At 38.7% G+C, this 16,788-nt stretch overlaps 1 protein-coding gene across 2 annotated transcripts in view; it reads right to left on the bottom strand.

Annotated features, from left to right (window-relative positions):
* PPP1R1C (protein phosphatase 1 regulatory inhibitor subunit 1C) overlaps nt 1-16,788 on the bottom strand; it is a 107,347-nt gene continuing 90,559 nt past the window's right edge. For both annotated transcript variants that reach the window (XM_070241380.1, XM_001501286.4), the window contains exon 5: nt 1-484. In XM_070241380.1, the coding sequence (XP_070097481.1) occupies nt 470-484 (15 nt within the window). In that variant the 3' untranslated portion in view covers nt 1-469. The remainder of the gene's footprint in view (nt 485-16,788) is intronic.

The following is a 16,788-nucleotide window of genomic DNA, read 5'->3' as shown; positions in this document are numbered from 1 at the left end:
TTCATGTCTAAATGTATTTAGTATTTATTTTCACTCTTAAAGTGATGCTATTTACATTTGACTTTAGAAGGCAAACCATACCAGTAGGCCATCAGGGATTAAGCTGGGCGGTATTAAAGTTAGAACACACATGTTTGCAAATTTCTATGTCATTAAAAAGAAAAATCACCATAAAATAAATACTTATTCTTTAATTGCAAGTAATATGGAACAATTTGTACTTAGTTCTAAAGTTCAGTCAAGGAGGGCTTCCCAGGAGGTGTATTACTACTGTATGAGTTGAAGAGCCGAGATGGAGAATGCTTCTGGAAGTCAAGCAGTGGCATTCCATGGGATATTCAGAAAAGTTAATAGTTCAGTTATTCCCAAGAAGCCTTCTTGCTGCAGACTCATGATTAATGGTCCCACTGCTCCTCTCTCTCGTTTACGCCTTCTTCTTCTTCAGGAAATGCTGATTCATTCTGGCCTTTCAGATGCTTAACCCCTGAAATTATAAAAATTATGTTCAATTTAATTGAGATTTATTCCTAGCAGTTTCGCTGCTTTGCTGCAAGAGATAAAGAAAATGAGTGGAAAGTTTTTGATGGTGTGTATGGGTTTCCTCCAAGAATCTCAACAATCTAATCCTATGTAAAACCTTTGAATTCACTGAGGAATAAGAACACACCCAGCCAAATTTCCATTAGAGACAGGCTGCCTTTATAATCAAATCTTCTCCATTAAGAATTGCATCACAGCCTATTAAAAAGCTGTTAACTAAAAATCAGCTCACAGGCTTTTATTGTAATTCTGATATATCATTTAGTTCAAATATTTCTTTTGGCATCCCTGAACTCTACTGCAGCAAGAAGCATTGAAACCCCTAGGAACAAAGGGGTGTGTGTGCCATTTCTGTAACTTGTAAACAACAAAAGAATCATGATGTTGTTAGTCTTCTTTAGGAACAGGAAAATACCCATTTGATTATGAAACTTCTGTATTCCTAATTCTTCAATAACTTCCCCCACAACCTACAGAGGGGAAAACATTGGCATGCCTTTGTGTGCTCTACAGGCTTCTATGATCTGGCCTCTCCCTCCCAGCGGCCTTATTTCTCACCAGCCCCTCCTGCTTCCCCCTTTCAGAGTCATTTACTCTTTAACAATACCACCCTCCTAGTCCACATTCCCTCATCACTCCAGGCTCCCTCCAGCCTCTGTGCTTTTCTCATTTTATTCTCCCTGCCAAATAGCTTCTTTCTACTCGCCCACCTGGTAACCTCCCACCCATCCTTCTGGTCTCTGGTCTCAGCTTGCCTCCTCTGTGCAGGCTCTCCTAAGTCCCCAGATTGACTTAGCTTGGTCTTTCTCATATTTTCCCACTGCTCTTGGATCACTTTCTCTTGCATCAATTACCTTATAGAACTGTTTTGTTTACATATCTTTCTCATTAGAGCAAACTTGTGGATGTCAGGATTATGCAGTTTCACTTTGGAGTCTCAACCACTGTCTGGCAAACAGTAGGTGCTCATTAATATTGACTGTGTGGGGGCCTGGAATTGGCCACCCCAAGATATGTCTCTTTGGCATGAGGATTATTTGGGGCTGGTTACTTTTAATAAACTGCAGACAGGAAAGCAACTGAAAAGTAGAATTTACTTACCCTTTGTTAAGAGACATTTACGTTGTAAAGGAAATCTCAATCTGTAAAGGTGTCTCCCTCTCTGTACCAGGAAGAAGAGGGGGTGACCTTGTCTCTAGAAACTCTTAATCAATGCCGAAGGCAAGGACTTAAATCTGCATTTGTTTACTGTACTTGTGTGGTAATCTCCCATGATCAACTCCCCCTCCACCCCCAACATCCTCCTTTGTCTTTAGCTGAATATGATATTTAAGGTGGCGGCTTCAGCCATTTTGGCAAGTGGCTCAGTTTGCCTGAGCCTCTCCCATGTATACATGTTATAAAGCTTTGTTTAATTTTCTCCTGTTATTCTGTCTCATGTGAATTTAATTCCTTCTCTGGCCATAAGAACCCACAGTGGGTAGAGGAAATGTCTTCCTCCCCTACAATTGCATAAACGATTGTTGGAATTTATGATGTAACAAGCAATTTGGTATATGTCTTTGGCAGCACCACAATAATTCATATTTGTATTTTTTCAAAATTAATTCAAATCAGAAGGCAACTGCTACAGCCATCCTCAATCTACGAAATTATCTTTCATTTCACTTGGGTCTATTCTGTTAAAACATCAGATTAGCTGACACTCCGTGCATATAGTGATGTTTAACATGGAAAATTTTACACATATTTTATGTTTTAGAGAATTAGTTTATCAGATTTTTCTAAGTGTTACTGAAAAACCTTCCAGTTAGAATTGATAAATGAAAGGAAATTACTGCTCATGTTTGCTATGAAATAAACTGGGAAAAAAAAGTGCGGATTTTCACGTACTGTAGTCAGCAAGCCTCAGAGTGCTATTTGGCAAAGAATGACATCCTTGGGCTTGGTGGATTATCTTGTAAAAATATTTGATCAGTTATAATAATATTTAAGTACTTTAATTTCATCTGCAAACAGTGATCACTCATAATTCCTGTTGACCCAAGACTGTAGAGAGACATTTGTTATTAACAAATGGAACTTATTTCACACTATTGTAAATTACATGGTGAAGAAAAAGAAGTCTAAATGCTAAGGAGAAGGAAAGGGAGTTCAATGGGCATCCACTCCGTCACTCTGCTAGAGTCTACATACCTAAGTCACTAAATCTCACAGCAACTCCATAAGACACACACCTGGATGGTGACATTTAGACTCCAAGAAGATAAGTGATTTGTTCAAGGTTATAAGCACAGTGTGGTTCTGAGAGAAGTTCTGACACATCGCAGTCCCTTAATATAAACTGACTGAGTGACTGATTGACTGACTGACTGAATGAAAATGAGTGAATGAGGCATAAATTTGCATTATCAGGAGGCTCCAACTCATTTTCACGTTTAGCTTTTTGGATGCTTATCTAGACTTTTCTCTCATTCTCTAGGATTTATCGTAAGTTTACAGTAGCTATTAACCTGCTTCAGATGATCTGAAGAGTCCCTCTGCAGTACTAAAGTGTAGTAATCTTTCAGCCACTCACCGCTCTCTTTTCTAAACTCAAGCTGTCCTCCCTGGGTTTGCAACGGTTCTATTGCCTAAGGAGATCATTCCCAAGGCAACTACAGAGTAAAGAAGTTGTATTCAAGACAATTTTCCTTAAATTAGGGTTAATAACTTACTGTCAACATTGATTTGTCTTTATAAGGGGGTCAAACATTTAAAAAAATCAGTAACCGAAATGTCCAGCTTTTTAAGCCATTAATCAACCACTTCCCATACTTAAGTATGGGTCTGCTTGCTTACCTGATCCACAGTTAATTTATTTTGTAATAATAACGGTCATGAAGTGATATGAGAAAGCCTTTTTTTAAAAGTAAAACCAATTACTTAAACCTTGGAAGGTGCTTTTTTTTTCAGCCTTATTTGAGTGTGACATTAACTACTTGATGAGGCAGGAGTTCTGTTCTGCAGAACACTTCTGTAAGAATCACAAATTCTTTGGTTCCCAGTTTACACTAATATTATCTTTCCAGTGGAAAATGGATGGTTCATTAATTTGTGTGTTGAATCTCTCTTCTTTCCTATCAGCAATATTCCTTGGGTTATATATCCAATAATGCTGGATTAAAGTGTGAATTCTGCAAGGACAGCCTAATAGTTTTTCTCCTTACCACCCCCCCCCCCATCCTCAAACACACATATCCTTTGTGTTTAAATTTTCTTTAAATCCTCGTTTGATATTTGAGTAATTCTAGAGGTGGAGGGGAATAACTTGGGCGGGGTTGTTGATGAAAGTCTCAGAACCTCCTCCTCGACCAAAGGCTAAGGGGCATGTGGGAAAACACCTCACCCGCACAGGCTGCCTCTCAGCAGCGGCAAAGGGCCTCCTGGAAGAGCACGGGCTCGGCCAGCCCTGCCCACAGGCAGAAGGCGAAGGGACCCCAGAGAACACATGGAGGTTCTTTTCTCCACAGCAAAAGGAACCCACGGGAAAAGGGACCATGTGCAAGACCAGTATATGCAGTATGAATACATGAAGGAATAAAAAAATAGAGTTTGAGGAAAAGAAAGTAGACCAAGTAAAAGAAGAAAAGGAAAAGAAATAAATGTTGCCCCCAAACAGAGAATAGTCCTCACGCTCTTCTCCAGATCAGGAGGTTAAACGCGTGTTGCATGAAGCTGTAAAGTGACTGCATAAAGAATAATTAATAATGAATCCACTGTGGAAGGCTTGCATTTGGCAAACAACAGTCAATATGTTTATCAATTAATTCAGAGGAAAAAAGGTAGGTTTACTATATTTGTAGATGACATGAAACTTGGAAGAAAAGATGACATGATGAATGACAAAACTAGTATTCCAAAAGGTCTCCAAGAGCTGGAAAGATGGCCTAAGCAATTAAGGCAGAGGTCAACAGGGAATTTTTCAGAAAGATTATTTTGGTTCTAAAAAATAGAGAATGAGGGCAACCTGGATGGATTATAGTGAGGGGTTTCAGGTAACCACGATTTCAACATGACCCGGTAGTTACCTGTTTCTAGGAACAAAGCTCTCTGGCGGGTGGCAGGTGGCGGGTGGCTGGTGGTGGCATTCCTAACAGCAGCGTCAGCAGTTTAAGAGAGGGAATTCCTCTCTAACCGTGTGCTGGTCAGACCTCTTTTGGATTATGCTGCCTAATTCGGGATCTGCGTTTTCAAGAGTTCCATTGAAGAAGGCAATTGGGACTAAAAGTGGTCTTATGAAATCACTTTTCTAGAAGAATTGCATATGAAACTGGAATGTTTAGCATAGAGAAAATTAAGAGAGGACAGAAGAGGCTGCCATTGAATTCCTAAAAGACTGGAGAAAGAAGTACAATCTATCTATGCAGTTCCTGAGGGCAGAAACAAGACCAATAGCTGGTGAGGGCAGAATTTGGCACAATATGAAGGAGAAAATTCCTAAACCTTTTATGTTTGCCCAGCGATAAACATGTGCATGAGCTCCCCATTGCTGTAACGTTCAAGTCAAAGCCGAATTTTGATTTCTGAGGTGAATTATAAGAAGGAACCCTGCAGTGAGTGGCAGGGTGGACTGAGAACCTCACTGACACCGAGATGCTATCAATCCACAAAGGAAATTTTTTCTACTGAAAAATTTGCTCTGCTGTGAGAACTGTAAGTTACAAAAAAGTAATCATAACTTCAAATGACGTAAGTGGCCCAAATCCACGTTTTAAAACGTATTCACATTAGGAGTAGCAAATGTAAATGGATTCGTTTTTCTTCAACATACTTTAGACCTTAGAAATCACTCGAATGTCCTCTGGGGACTCTGTGGGTGGATTTTAAAGAGACTCTGACCTTCTTGGAATTCTATTTATGGCTGTATTTGTGCTTTTTTGGGGAAGAAGGTCCATAGTTTTCAGCAGAATCTCAAAGAGGTCTCTGACCCACAAATAACTGAGAATGTGAATCCTAGTCTAATCTCTTTAGTTTAAAGCTGAAGGAACAATTTCAGATGGCAATGACTTGCTTCAATTGACACAGAAATTGCTGACTGAGCTGGGACTTCAACCTGGGCCCCTAATTCCTGTTGGAGGCTCTTCACCTGGGTCACCAGGACCCAATCTTCCACTGCTACTGATCTTTTCAAAGTTAATAACCTGAAGGAAAATACAGTGACTCTAGATCGTGAGGCCGTTTTCATTATCAAATTCTTTCAAATGACATTACGTAGATAGATTTAGATGTAGCTTTTCACTTTTTGTTGTCGTTATTGTTTGTAATAGAATTTGGAATCAGGAAGATGTAGAATTTAACCTTGCCCAGAAACTTTCCCAGAATAGAAGCAAGTTACACATAATATTCAGTTTATTAGAAAAGAAGTTTCCTTTCTCTCTGCTGGGCTCACATCTGGGACTGGACCCTGGGAGACACAGCAAATATATTGTGGTCTAGTCTAGGAGATGAGACATAGCAATCATCAAGCTACACAAGTTAAATAGAATAAAGTCCCTATTTTGTGCTGAGCATGAGAGAAACACAACTAAAAATCAGATGGGGATGTAGGTCAAGGGGTGATGGGGTGTACAAAAGTGAAGTTAATTCAATGAAAATGTGTCACAGACCAATAGAACAATGCGTGCATTTGGAGAGCTCTGATATGGAGAAGAAGAGCTCCAACTTGGGAGATAGCAATCAGGACAGCCATTACTGAGCAAGACACGGGTTAGATTAAGGGAAGCAGTAAGTCTAGATTTCTATATATGAGAAAACTATTTGCAAAATACATTTAACAGGCGTTAGTTTTCTGAAAGTCCACTATATGCAAAAGTGCAGTTTCAGTGGCCCTAGAAGGATGGCTTTCTAGTGGTTCCTTGTGTGCTGACCCTTCACATTTTATCAAAATAATCATGCTAGTGTGGGGGCCTGGAATTGGCCACCCCAAGATATGTCTCTTTGGCATGAGGATTATTTGGGGCTGGTTACTTTTAATAAATTGCAGACAGGAAGGCAACTCTGAGGGGTGCTTGCCCTTTGTTAGGAGACATTTACATTGTAAAGGAAATCTCCATCTGTAAAGGTGTCTCCCTTTCTGCACCAGGAAGAAGGGGGGATGACCTTGTCTCTAGAAACTCTTATCAATGCCAAAGGCAAGGACTTAAATCTACATCTTTTTTACTGTACTCATCTGATAACCTCCTCTAACGGACTCCCCCCACCCCCAACATCCTCCTTTGTCTTTAGCTGAGGGTGATATTTAAGGTGGTGGCTTCAGCCATTTTGGCAAATTGCTCAGTTTGCCTGAGCCTCTCCCACATATACATGTTATAAAGCTGTGTTTAATTTTCTCCTGTTATTCTGTCTCATGTGAATTTAATTCGTTCTCTAGCCAGAAGAACCCAGAAAGGGTAGAGGAAATGTCTTCCTCCCCTACACTAGATATACTTGAGGAATATAATCTAACCTATAATATGGCAGAGCAATTCTCCTCAGTAGAGGCCCGTCATCTCTCAGATTGAAAGTGTGCTTTACATTTCCCAAATGCTTTCACATGTATTTTGTTTAATCTTCTTGTCATTCATTTGTAATGACAAGCTATATATTAATACACTGAGGGTCACAGAGATCAAGTGACATATTGATTTCATTCCAAAGCTAAACACCTATAGGTCCTGTGCTCACCTTAAATCTATCCCTTTCTACTTCATTTGAAGTAATTGTACATATACAGCACAGTTAATCTCTGTTCTCAGATGGTGACTGGTCAGTGAGCATAAACTGCAAATCCACACATGATCATTTCACTTAACTCCCCATTACTCAAGGAAGCATTTCTCTGCAGAAGAATAAATGTGTAATATGCTTCTCTTTTCATCATACATTGGGAATAAGGGTAGCATGTTTACGTGATATTCATAAGTATTATATATTTTATATATATTTTTTATCTATTATATCTGTTACCAAAGCTGTTGCCCAAGAGTAAAGACTAGGTGAAAGATTTAGCGGTACTACTGAGGAGAAGGTAGGGGATGAGGTACACATACATACTACTGTTAGAAGCGTGAATTCAAATAATATCTTTGGAGAGTAATCTGGTGTTATTTATCAAAATGTAAAGTGCCCATGTCTTTATCAGTAAGCCTGAGGTTGGGGCCAGGCAAGAATACATATATTTTTGAATTTTGCAAGGATCCTGCTACTCAGCCTAAGATGGTGATTACTTTGATAAACTGAGTGCCTCTTTTACCCTCTACAGTCAAGTGCCCTTCTACTACCCCGTTTTTCTTCTAAGCAAATGCATTCCCCATGAACTCAGAAGTAGGGTTACATTTTTAAGCCTACACATAATGGAGCTAAACGATGTGGGCAATTTCACTTAGGAAAGAGACCGAATGGCTCCCTAGTCTGCAAGACTTGACTGCCATTGATTGAACACAATAACATATCTAAAATAAAGAATGCATCAATCAGCAGGAATCAGTGGTTAGCCTTGAGAGCACTAAAAATAAAATAATGAAAGGAAAGTTGCATTTACAGCCACAGAAGAAAATGCTGTCTGTGTTTTTTAAGTGTGTCCACAGGAAGATGTCCCATGCTGGCATTTTGGAAGGCTCTGTCTTCCAGGCAGGCTACCTTCCTATTGAAGTGATAGTCACTACAGGCTACCATAGTTTGATGCCAGTATATGCCCAATCACATAACCAGATCATCCAGCTCTGATTCCAAACTCACTAGGAAACCCTCTGATAACAACCGAGCTTGTGAGCAAGGTGAAAAGACTCTGACTAGGCTTAAAGAAGCTAGGAGTGAATCATGAAGCTATCTGGGAAAAGACTGTCCCAGGAACATGGTAAAAGAATTGCAAAGGCTTGAAGTCTGGAGCAAGGCTGCCATAGTCAAAGGACAGCAATGAGCCTGGAGTGTCAGGAACGAGGTGAATGATGGCGAGGAGTAGGAGGTAAGCTCAGAGAGAAGAACGCAGGCAGGGAGGAGGAGGAGCCTGACCACACAGGACCTTATGGGACATGATAAGAGTTTGCACTGTTATTTTGGGGAACCCCTGCAAACTTTTTTTGAGTAGAGGAGCAACAGGATCTGATCTACATTTTTCAAAGAATGACTAAGGGTCCAGGATGCAAGGAGCTCAGAACTTACTAGTCTGTTCTAACAACAAGTAAAAAGTTGAACAAGCTAAAAATATCAAGAACTCCTTTTAGCTCTGTTAGAGAAGTAAGGTCACAGGAAAAACCACTGCCAAATTAGGAAGAGACAGACATGTGGATACCGAGAAATACAACTTACTGGAGCAGAAACCTATGCAGGAACCAGTGCCAGGGTAGGAAAACCTAAGTGGTAATTGACAAACAGCTGGAGTCCCAGTGTGGACAAGATCAAGAGGTTAAAAACTCCAGAGGGTTGGGCCCAGCCATAGAAGGTCCTCACACTTTTGTAAAGTTTACCTCCTGGAGCTCTACTGGGTTCTCACAATGAAAATCAGAGAAAAATCTCCTCATGCTTCTGACAGAGAAGGGGAACAGTGGCTATTTTTAAAAATAGGGCATTCTGTTCTTCTTAACAAGGTCTGTGCTCAGGAGGCTGACTTTCCGAGGTTTTATCAGAAACTAACCTACCTGGGGGAGGGGAATACCCAGTTCCACGCCCTCTAGCCATCCTGTCCCACCCAAGGAGTGCGGGGACTGAGAAGCACTGGTGAAGTGCATAGTCCAGAGGCACAGGCTTGTTAGACTGAGACTAATTGTAGACTATAGAACACTCCTTCCCCACACCTTACTGCTACATTGCCAAAGATCTACTTACCACGGCTCCTTTTACCCAGCACATCATGGTCACCTTTCCAAAAAATTACAAGGCATATTACAGGCAACAATCACAGTTTGAAGTCATTGAACAACAGAACCAGAGTCAGATATGGCAGGAATATTGGAATTATCGACCAGGAATTTTTTTAAAGCTATAATTAATATGCAAAGGACTTTAACAGAAAAAATAGACAACATGCAAGAACAGATGGATAATATAAGCAGAGAAATGAAAATTCTAAGAAAGAATAAAAAAGAAACACTAGACATTAACAACGGTAGCAGAAATGAAGAATTTCTTTGATGGGCTCCTTATTAGACTGGACACAGCTGAGGAAAGAATCTCTGAGACTGAATTATGACAAAATAAACTTACAAAATTGAAAAGCAAAGAGAAAGCAGACAAAAATACAAAACAGAAAATGCGAGAACTATGGGACAACTACAAAAGGTGTAACATACATGTAATGGAAATACCAGAAGGAGAAGAAAGACAGAAAGGAACAGAAGCAACATTTGAAGCCATAATGAGTGGGAATTTCCCTCTAATTAATGTCAGACACCAAATCACAGAGAATATCAAGCAGGATAAATGCCAAAAAACTACACCTAAGCATAGCGTATTCAAACTATGGAAAATTGAAGATTAAGAAAAAAACCGGTGAAAGAAGCCAGTGAAAAAAATCTTACATTTATAGGACAAAAGGTGAAAATTACTCTCAACTTCTCCTCAGAAACCTTGAAAGGAAGAAGACAGTGGAGAGAAATATATAAAATGTTGACAGGAAAAAACCACCAACCTAGTATTCTGTACCCTATGAAATTATCCTTCAAAAGTGGAGGAGAAATACTTTCCCCCCCACCAAAAAAAAAAAAATTGAAGGACTATGTTGCCAGTAGACCTGACTTTCAAGAAATGTTGAAAGTTCTTTAAATAGAAGGAAAATGATGTAGGTCAGAAATTTGGATCTACATAAAGAAAGAAAGAGCATCAATGAAGGAATAAGCTAAAGTAAAATAAAAACTTTAACTTTTCTTTTCCCTAATTGGTCTAACAGCAAATGTTCAAAATAATAATAGCAACAACATATTCAATCATGTAAACCTATGCATATATGTTATATTTATGCTCATGTATGTTTACATATAAATGAAATGAATAACAATAATGATACAAGGGACAGGAGAGAATAAAAGGATTATTTTGTTATTATAAGGTACTTACACTACCTGTGAAGTGATATAGTGTTATTTGAAGGTAAACTTGGATTATTTATAAATGTATGTTGCAAATTCTAGGGCAACCACTAAAAAAAGTGAAAAAAAAAAAGAAGTATAACTGATATCTGATATGCCAACAAAGGACAGAAAATGGAATGATATAAAATGCTTAGTTAAAATCAAAAAAGGCAAAAAAAAAAAGAAGAGTGGAAGACAAAAATAGGAACAAAGAACAAGGGCAACAAACAGAAAACATAGCATTTATTAATCCAACTATATCAATAATCACTTTGAACGTTAGTGGTCTAAACACCGCAACTAAAAGACAGAGATTGTCAGAGTAGATCAAAAGACAAGACCCAACTATAGATTGTCTACATGAAATTCACTTTAAATATCAAGACTTATATAGATTAAAATTAAATGGGTGGAGAAGAATATACTTTGCTAACATTAATCAAAGAAAGCAGGGAAAGCCCTATTACTTTCAGACAGAACAACTTCAAAGCAAGGAATGTTAGCAGACATAAAGAAAGGCTTTACACCTGACAAAATTATAATTGATATGAAACCCAACTCTCTATAATGATAATGCCTGGACCTTGATAGGGAAACACAATTGACACAAAGCTTACAACCACAAAAATTGCTCTCACATAAAATTTTTTTGTTTTTTGTGTGGAAGATTGGCCCTGAGCTAACATCCTTGCCAATCTTCCTCTATTTTGTTTGTGGGATGCTGCCATAGTGTGGCTTGATGAGCAGCATATAGGTCTGTGGCTGAGATCTGAACTTGTGAACACCAGGCCATCAAAGTAGAGTGTGAAAACTTAACCACTATACCACCAGGCTGGCACCATCACATAAAAATTTTAACCACATTTCTTAAGAGGGCTTCAACATTTTTCTGAAAGATTTACTTTAATTTCCCTGTTTAAATCATTCTTGAGGCTAGCCCCATGGTCAAGTGGTTAAGTTCTCATGCTCCACTTTGGCGGCCCAGGGTTTTGCTGGTTCGGATCCTGAGCACGGACCCAGCACCATTCATGAAGCCATGCTGAGGCAACGTCCCACACAGGACAACCAGAAGGACCCACAGCTAGAATATACAACTATGTACCAGGAGGCTTTGGGGAGAAGAAGAAGAAAGAAGAAGAAGAAAAAAAGAAGATTGGCAACAGATGCTAGCCCAGGTATCAATCTGGAAAAAAGAAAAAAGAAAATCTGAAAAGAAACATAAATCATTCTTAATTTTTTTCACTCTGCAAACCTCCAATAACCCCATATCCTCCTCACACTCAGCTGATTTTACAGAGAAAATTGAAACAATCATTAATGAATTCACATCACCATGACCAAATCTACCAGTATATCTGGATCTGTACCCATATCTCTGCCTTTTCTCATAAGACTCACCCCTCATTTTTTTCATCACTCATTTTTCACAATATCCTTTTCCCTTTCAAGGAATGCTTTTAGAATAATAACATCTCTCGCATCATCAGTTTCTTCTGTTCTACTAAAATATTCCAATAGCCACTAAAACATGTTTTAATACCTCCCATTTCAAGAAATTCTCTCTTGACCCCATTTTCCCCTCTAGTCACTGCCCCTGGTCTTTCCTCCCCTTGTAGCAAAACTCCTTATAGTATACTAAATAAACTACATCACTTTATAACCTCTCCTTAACCCACTCCAATCAGACTTTTATGCTTATCACTTCATTAAAATAGTTCTTGTCAAGTTTCCCAACAAACTTCATCTGGGGAAATCCAGTGGTCAGCTTCACACCCATTTTAGACAAAATCTTGGCAGCATCCAGCACAATTGGTCACTCCTCTCTGTGAAAACATTAATCTGACCTCAGGATGACCGAACAATCCTATTTTTCCACCTCTCTTATTGGTTTCTCCTTCTTAATCTTTTCTGGTGGACAGTCTGATTCATTCTTACCCCTACATGCCAGTCAGTTTCAGGACTTGGTTACTGGTTGTTTTCTCTATTTATAATCACTCCCTCAGTGATCTCATCCAGTACTATTGTTTTAAATACAATTTATAAATTGATGACTTCCAATTGTATATCATCAGTCCCAATCTTTCACCTGAGCTCAGATTCGTATAACCAACAACCAAACTGTATTCTGACTTTTGGATGTTTAATAGGCCTCTCAAACTTGGTTTACCCAAACCCTGATCTTGATTCTGCTCCCCTGTCTTCAAACAGACACAAACAATCACCTGCCCCCTACCAACCTACTCTAAATCTTTTCCATCTTTGTTAATAAAATATTTTCAGGTTCAGTGTATTCCTTGCCTCCTCTTGTTTCTTTCGTACTCCTCTTCCAGTGCATCACCAAATTTTGAAGCCTCTACATTCAAGATTATGTCTCAAGTCTAATCATTTTTCATCAGTTTCAGCACTACCACCTTTGTCCAATCCATCACTAATCTCTACCTAAAGGACTTCAATAGCCTTCTAACTGGTCTCCTCATTTTCTCTCCTTCCACCCTATAGTTAATTCCAACTTATGGAACAATCTTTCTAAAAACAAATAAAATTACATCATTCCCCTGATGAAAACCTTTGATGACCTCCCATTATCCTAAGAACGAAATCAAATGCCTCATCACAAACTCATAATCATTAAGATTCTTCATGGCTAGGTTCTGTCTCCTTCTGACCTCACCTCCTTCCAACCCTCCCTCACTTGCTTAGCTATGTTGGTGTTTTACACACAGGCCTTTTAGAGCCTCAGGGCCTTGTCCTCCTCTACTCTCTCCACTGGATTCCTCTTCTTCTGAGGATACATGTGCGTTTTTCCTTCACCTCATTTGGCCAGTCAGGTCTTTACTCAGATGTCATCATTTCAGAGAAGGCTTCCTTGACTATCCCATCTAAAGCATCTCATGTGTCTTTCTCTTATGTTCTAGTCACTTACCATGATTTATCTTATTTTTTGCTTCCTTTAGAGCACTATCACTCCCTGGTCTCATATTTATTTATTTATAGACTTGTAATATATCCCCTCACTGGAATGTTAGCACCATGAAATCAGAGCCAGTATACTGTTTTATTCAGAGTGATCAGCAAAGCCTAGAACAATGCCTGAACATCAGAGATGCTTGGCACATTTCAAGTGAAGAAATGACTAACTTAATCTCACTTTCATGAAAAAATTTCCTATTCAAAGTATAAATAATTTTCAACCCAGTCAATTTTTTTTTCAGATGAATGAACTTCTGCTAAATCAATTTAAGTCACATATCCTATGATTAATGGAAAAGGTAGAGCATGTTTGGTCTTCTCAGTCTCCTAGATTACCAATCTAGACTCACTTAGCAATTATAACTCTGAAATTCCACCTAGTTCAAGAAAACATGCAGTAAACCTTACAAATGGAAACAAGAAATGGTACTTTCCCTAGTATAGAATGTTGCTCTCATCACCAAATACAGTTAATTAATCCCATTGGGTGTATGACTTTCACAACAAATGGATTTGATTAAGTATTTTGGTCCCCTCAGTGATTCTGCTACTTAAAATTTTCTTTTGGTGGAAAGTGCTAATCCTGATGAGTTGATAGTTACATCCAGTCACAAAATCTGTTCAGCTCTCTCCATATCCTGACGCTGTTTTCCTCCCGTTTCTCTGTGGAGGGCCTCAGCTCAGTTTGCTTCTCATTAGGCAGCTTACTGGCCGCCAGGAAGCTTCTGAATGAGGAGATTGTTTTGCTGTTTCATCCTCTGCCTGACCCAAGGACAGGCAGTTCACACTCTGAGCCGTGCAACTGTTGGGCTCTGCCCCTGCTTTTCTCTGCAGGTTTACCATTGTTCTCAGAAGTATTGTTGTTCGCAGGCAGTTCTGCTCTCAGACCATCCCTTTAAATAATAGGATTTCATTGTATCGTCGTGGGGCTCACTGACCCACTTTCTTCTTTGATTTGCTGCCCTGCAGTGGGTCTGTTTTACTTGTCTCCCACGTGTAAAATCACCGTCTCTCTCATTTTTACATAGATCTTCAACAAACTCCCCTTGGATGAGCTGATACCATTTCTTTTATTTCTTCTTATTTCTTTTAAAATTTTGATTTTATTGAGACTACCTGATGCAGAGGAGCAATTATATATTCAAATTCCACAGGAAGTAGCAATTTTATATAGTTTACATGAAGGAGAAAAAATATTAATAGAAATTTTTGCTTGAAATTGTAATTTTTTGTTATTTCTACCTCATAACATTCAAATATAATAACTAAGGGGAAAAAAATGTTTTCCCACTCACCTAATTTATTCTTGTCTTATGATCACAGCCAAAAGTGAGGTTCACTTTAAGCCTGGCTTAGACGGGCTTCCCCGCAGGACAGCCAGTCTGTCTTAGAATGGAGGATTACTTCGGAAGTTTCATCCTCTTTCCTTCCTTTTCACCTTCATTCTATATTATCAAAATTTACGATTAACACTAGCTAAACTAAAGTGGGCTTCCTTCTGGTGCCCCTATTATTTTCCTGATTCTAATTCTATCATCCTGTTTAATAATGGTAATAACATATTGTTATAGCATTTTTCAGTTTTCAAGGCAAAAAACATACATATCATTCTTTCCTTCATATAACACTGTAAAGTGGGAAGGGCTACCTCTCTTATTTCCATTTCAGATGGAGAACTTGGATCTGCCAATAATTAAATGAGTTGCCCAAGATCCTTTGGCAAGTCAATATCAGAACTAGCACAAGAACTCAAAATTCCCAAGTTCTAATCAGTTCTTTTCCCACTTATGGCATCCAATTTCTCACTCCCTTTGGGCCAAGATCTCATTCTGTTAGTCACAAGCTATTCCTAATTGAGGATCTTCCTCCATTGCTTTGTAATATAATATGATGAACATTTAAACGATTTTTTTCCCTGAAGAGTCTGAATTCTTTTCTCATACCTCTGAAGGTAGGTTCAAATAATGGCAGTTTTGATTCAGGTGCCAAGAAAGACCATGATGAGTGGAGATGACTTAGGAAATTAGGAATTTGTACTGCTCCTTACATCATAATATTTAGAAAAGTCCATGTTTTTGGCCTATTTGTAAGGCTCACGCTACTTAGGAATAAGGCTGATATTTTTCTAATATTCTGAAGTACTTTTCTCATAAATTATGGTCATGTCCTGGGAATTCCAACATCTCCTGGACTACTTCCTGCACCAATATTATCGCAAAATTGCAAATGACCTTAGTCCTGATTTTTTTTCCTAGGAAATACGATCACCAAAAGAATGTAGACAGACAGATTACATCTGTTGAAGAGTCGATTACTAGAATCAAATTTTTCATGTTTTTTTCCAAAAAAGTAATTTTAGGGAGTTCATTATGAGCTCTCAATTATTTTTAGATATTTGTTCTTAGGTTAATACTCTGTATGCAAATAACTGTAGATTTGTATGTGTTGAGATAGAACAGCTTGTACCTTTTTCTTACACACCAAATATCATCATAAAAAGTCACATCCAGCAAATTTGAAGAAAACTCAAAATTAATGAGCATTTAATTTATTTCCATTACTCAAGAAGTCTCCAAATTAAGAAGAGATTGTGTTCCAAAAATATGTTTGTAAGGTGTTTGGAACTCAATCTGTTTTCCTATAAGGACAGAAGTAAAATGTGGAGAATTTTGTTTTCTTTTTCTAGACTGCTGACATACAACTCCTCCAGAGGACAAGATCTACATTTTCTGTCTTCATTCATAGTGGAGGCTGGGGCTCTGGGGCCTGCCTGTGTGATCAATTGGCATCTAGGATTCAGAGAAGACAGTAGAGTTATTATGCATGTGAAAGAAAAGAAACACCGTCACCTTTGGGGGAGAAGAAGGGAAGGGATCAGCAGGAGCTGGGCAGCATCTGAAGGAAGGGAAGTGGAAGAGAGGACGTCTGTTGGACACATGAGAGGCAGAGGAGAAGAGAGACATCTCGTGAAGCTTCTAAGAGAGTTTCCCTTGAAGTATTGTCCAATTGTCAATAAATTCTACACGGCTACTTGCACCTGTGTGCAGTAAATGTACTCGAAGGAGCAGGAAGAGAAAAATGGAAGGAGCATAGCTTGGATTTCATAATAGTTATTCTGGGAAGCCTGCAATGCTTATTTAACCCACAAAGATCCAGAAATGTAGAACCAACGGATCCATTTTAAGCCAACTCA

Source organism: Equus caballus, chromosome 18, assembly GCF_041296265.1.
Source record: "Equus caballus isolate H_3958 breed thoroughbred chromosome 18, TB-T2T, whole genome shotgun sequence".
NCBI lineage: Eukaryota > Metazoa > Chordata > Mammalia > Perissodactyla > Equidae > Equus > Equus caballus.
Note: the sequence above shows the minus strand (reverse complement) of the source record. Positions and strands in the feature narration are given on the sequence as shown.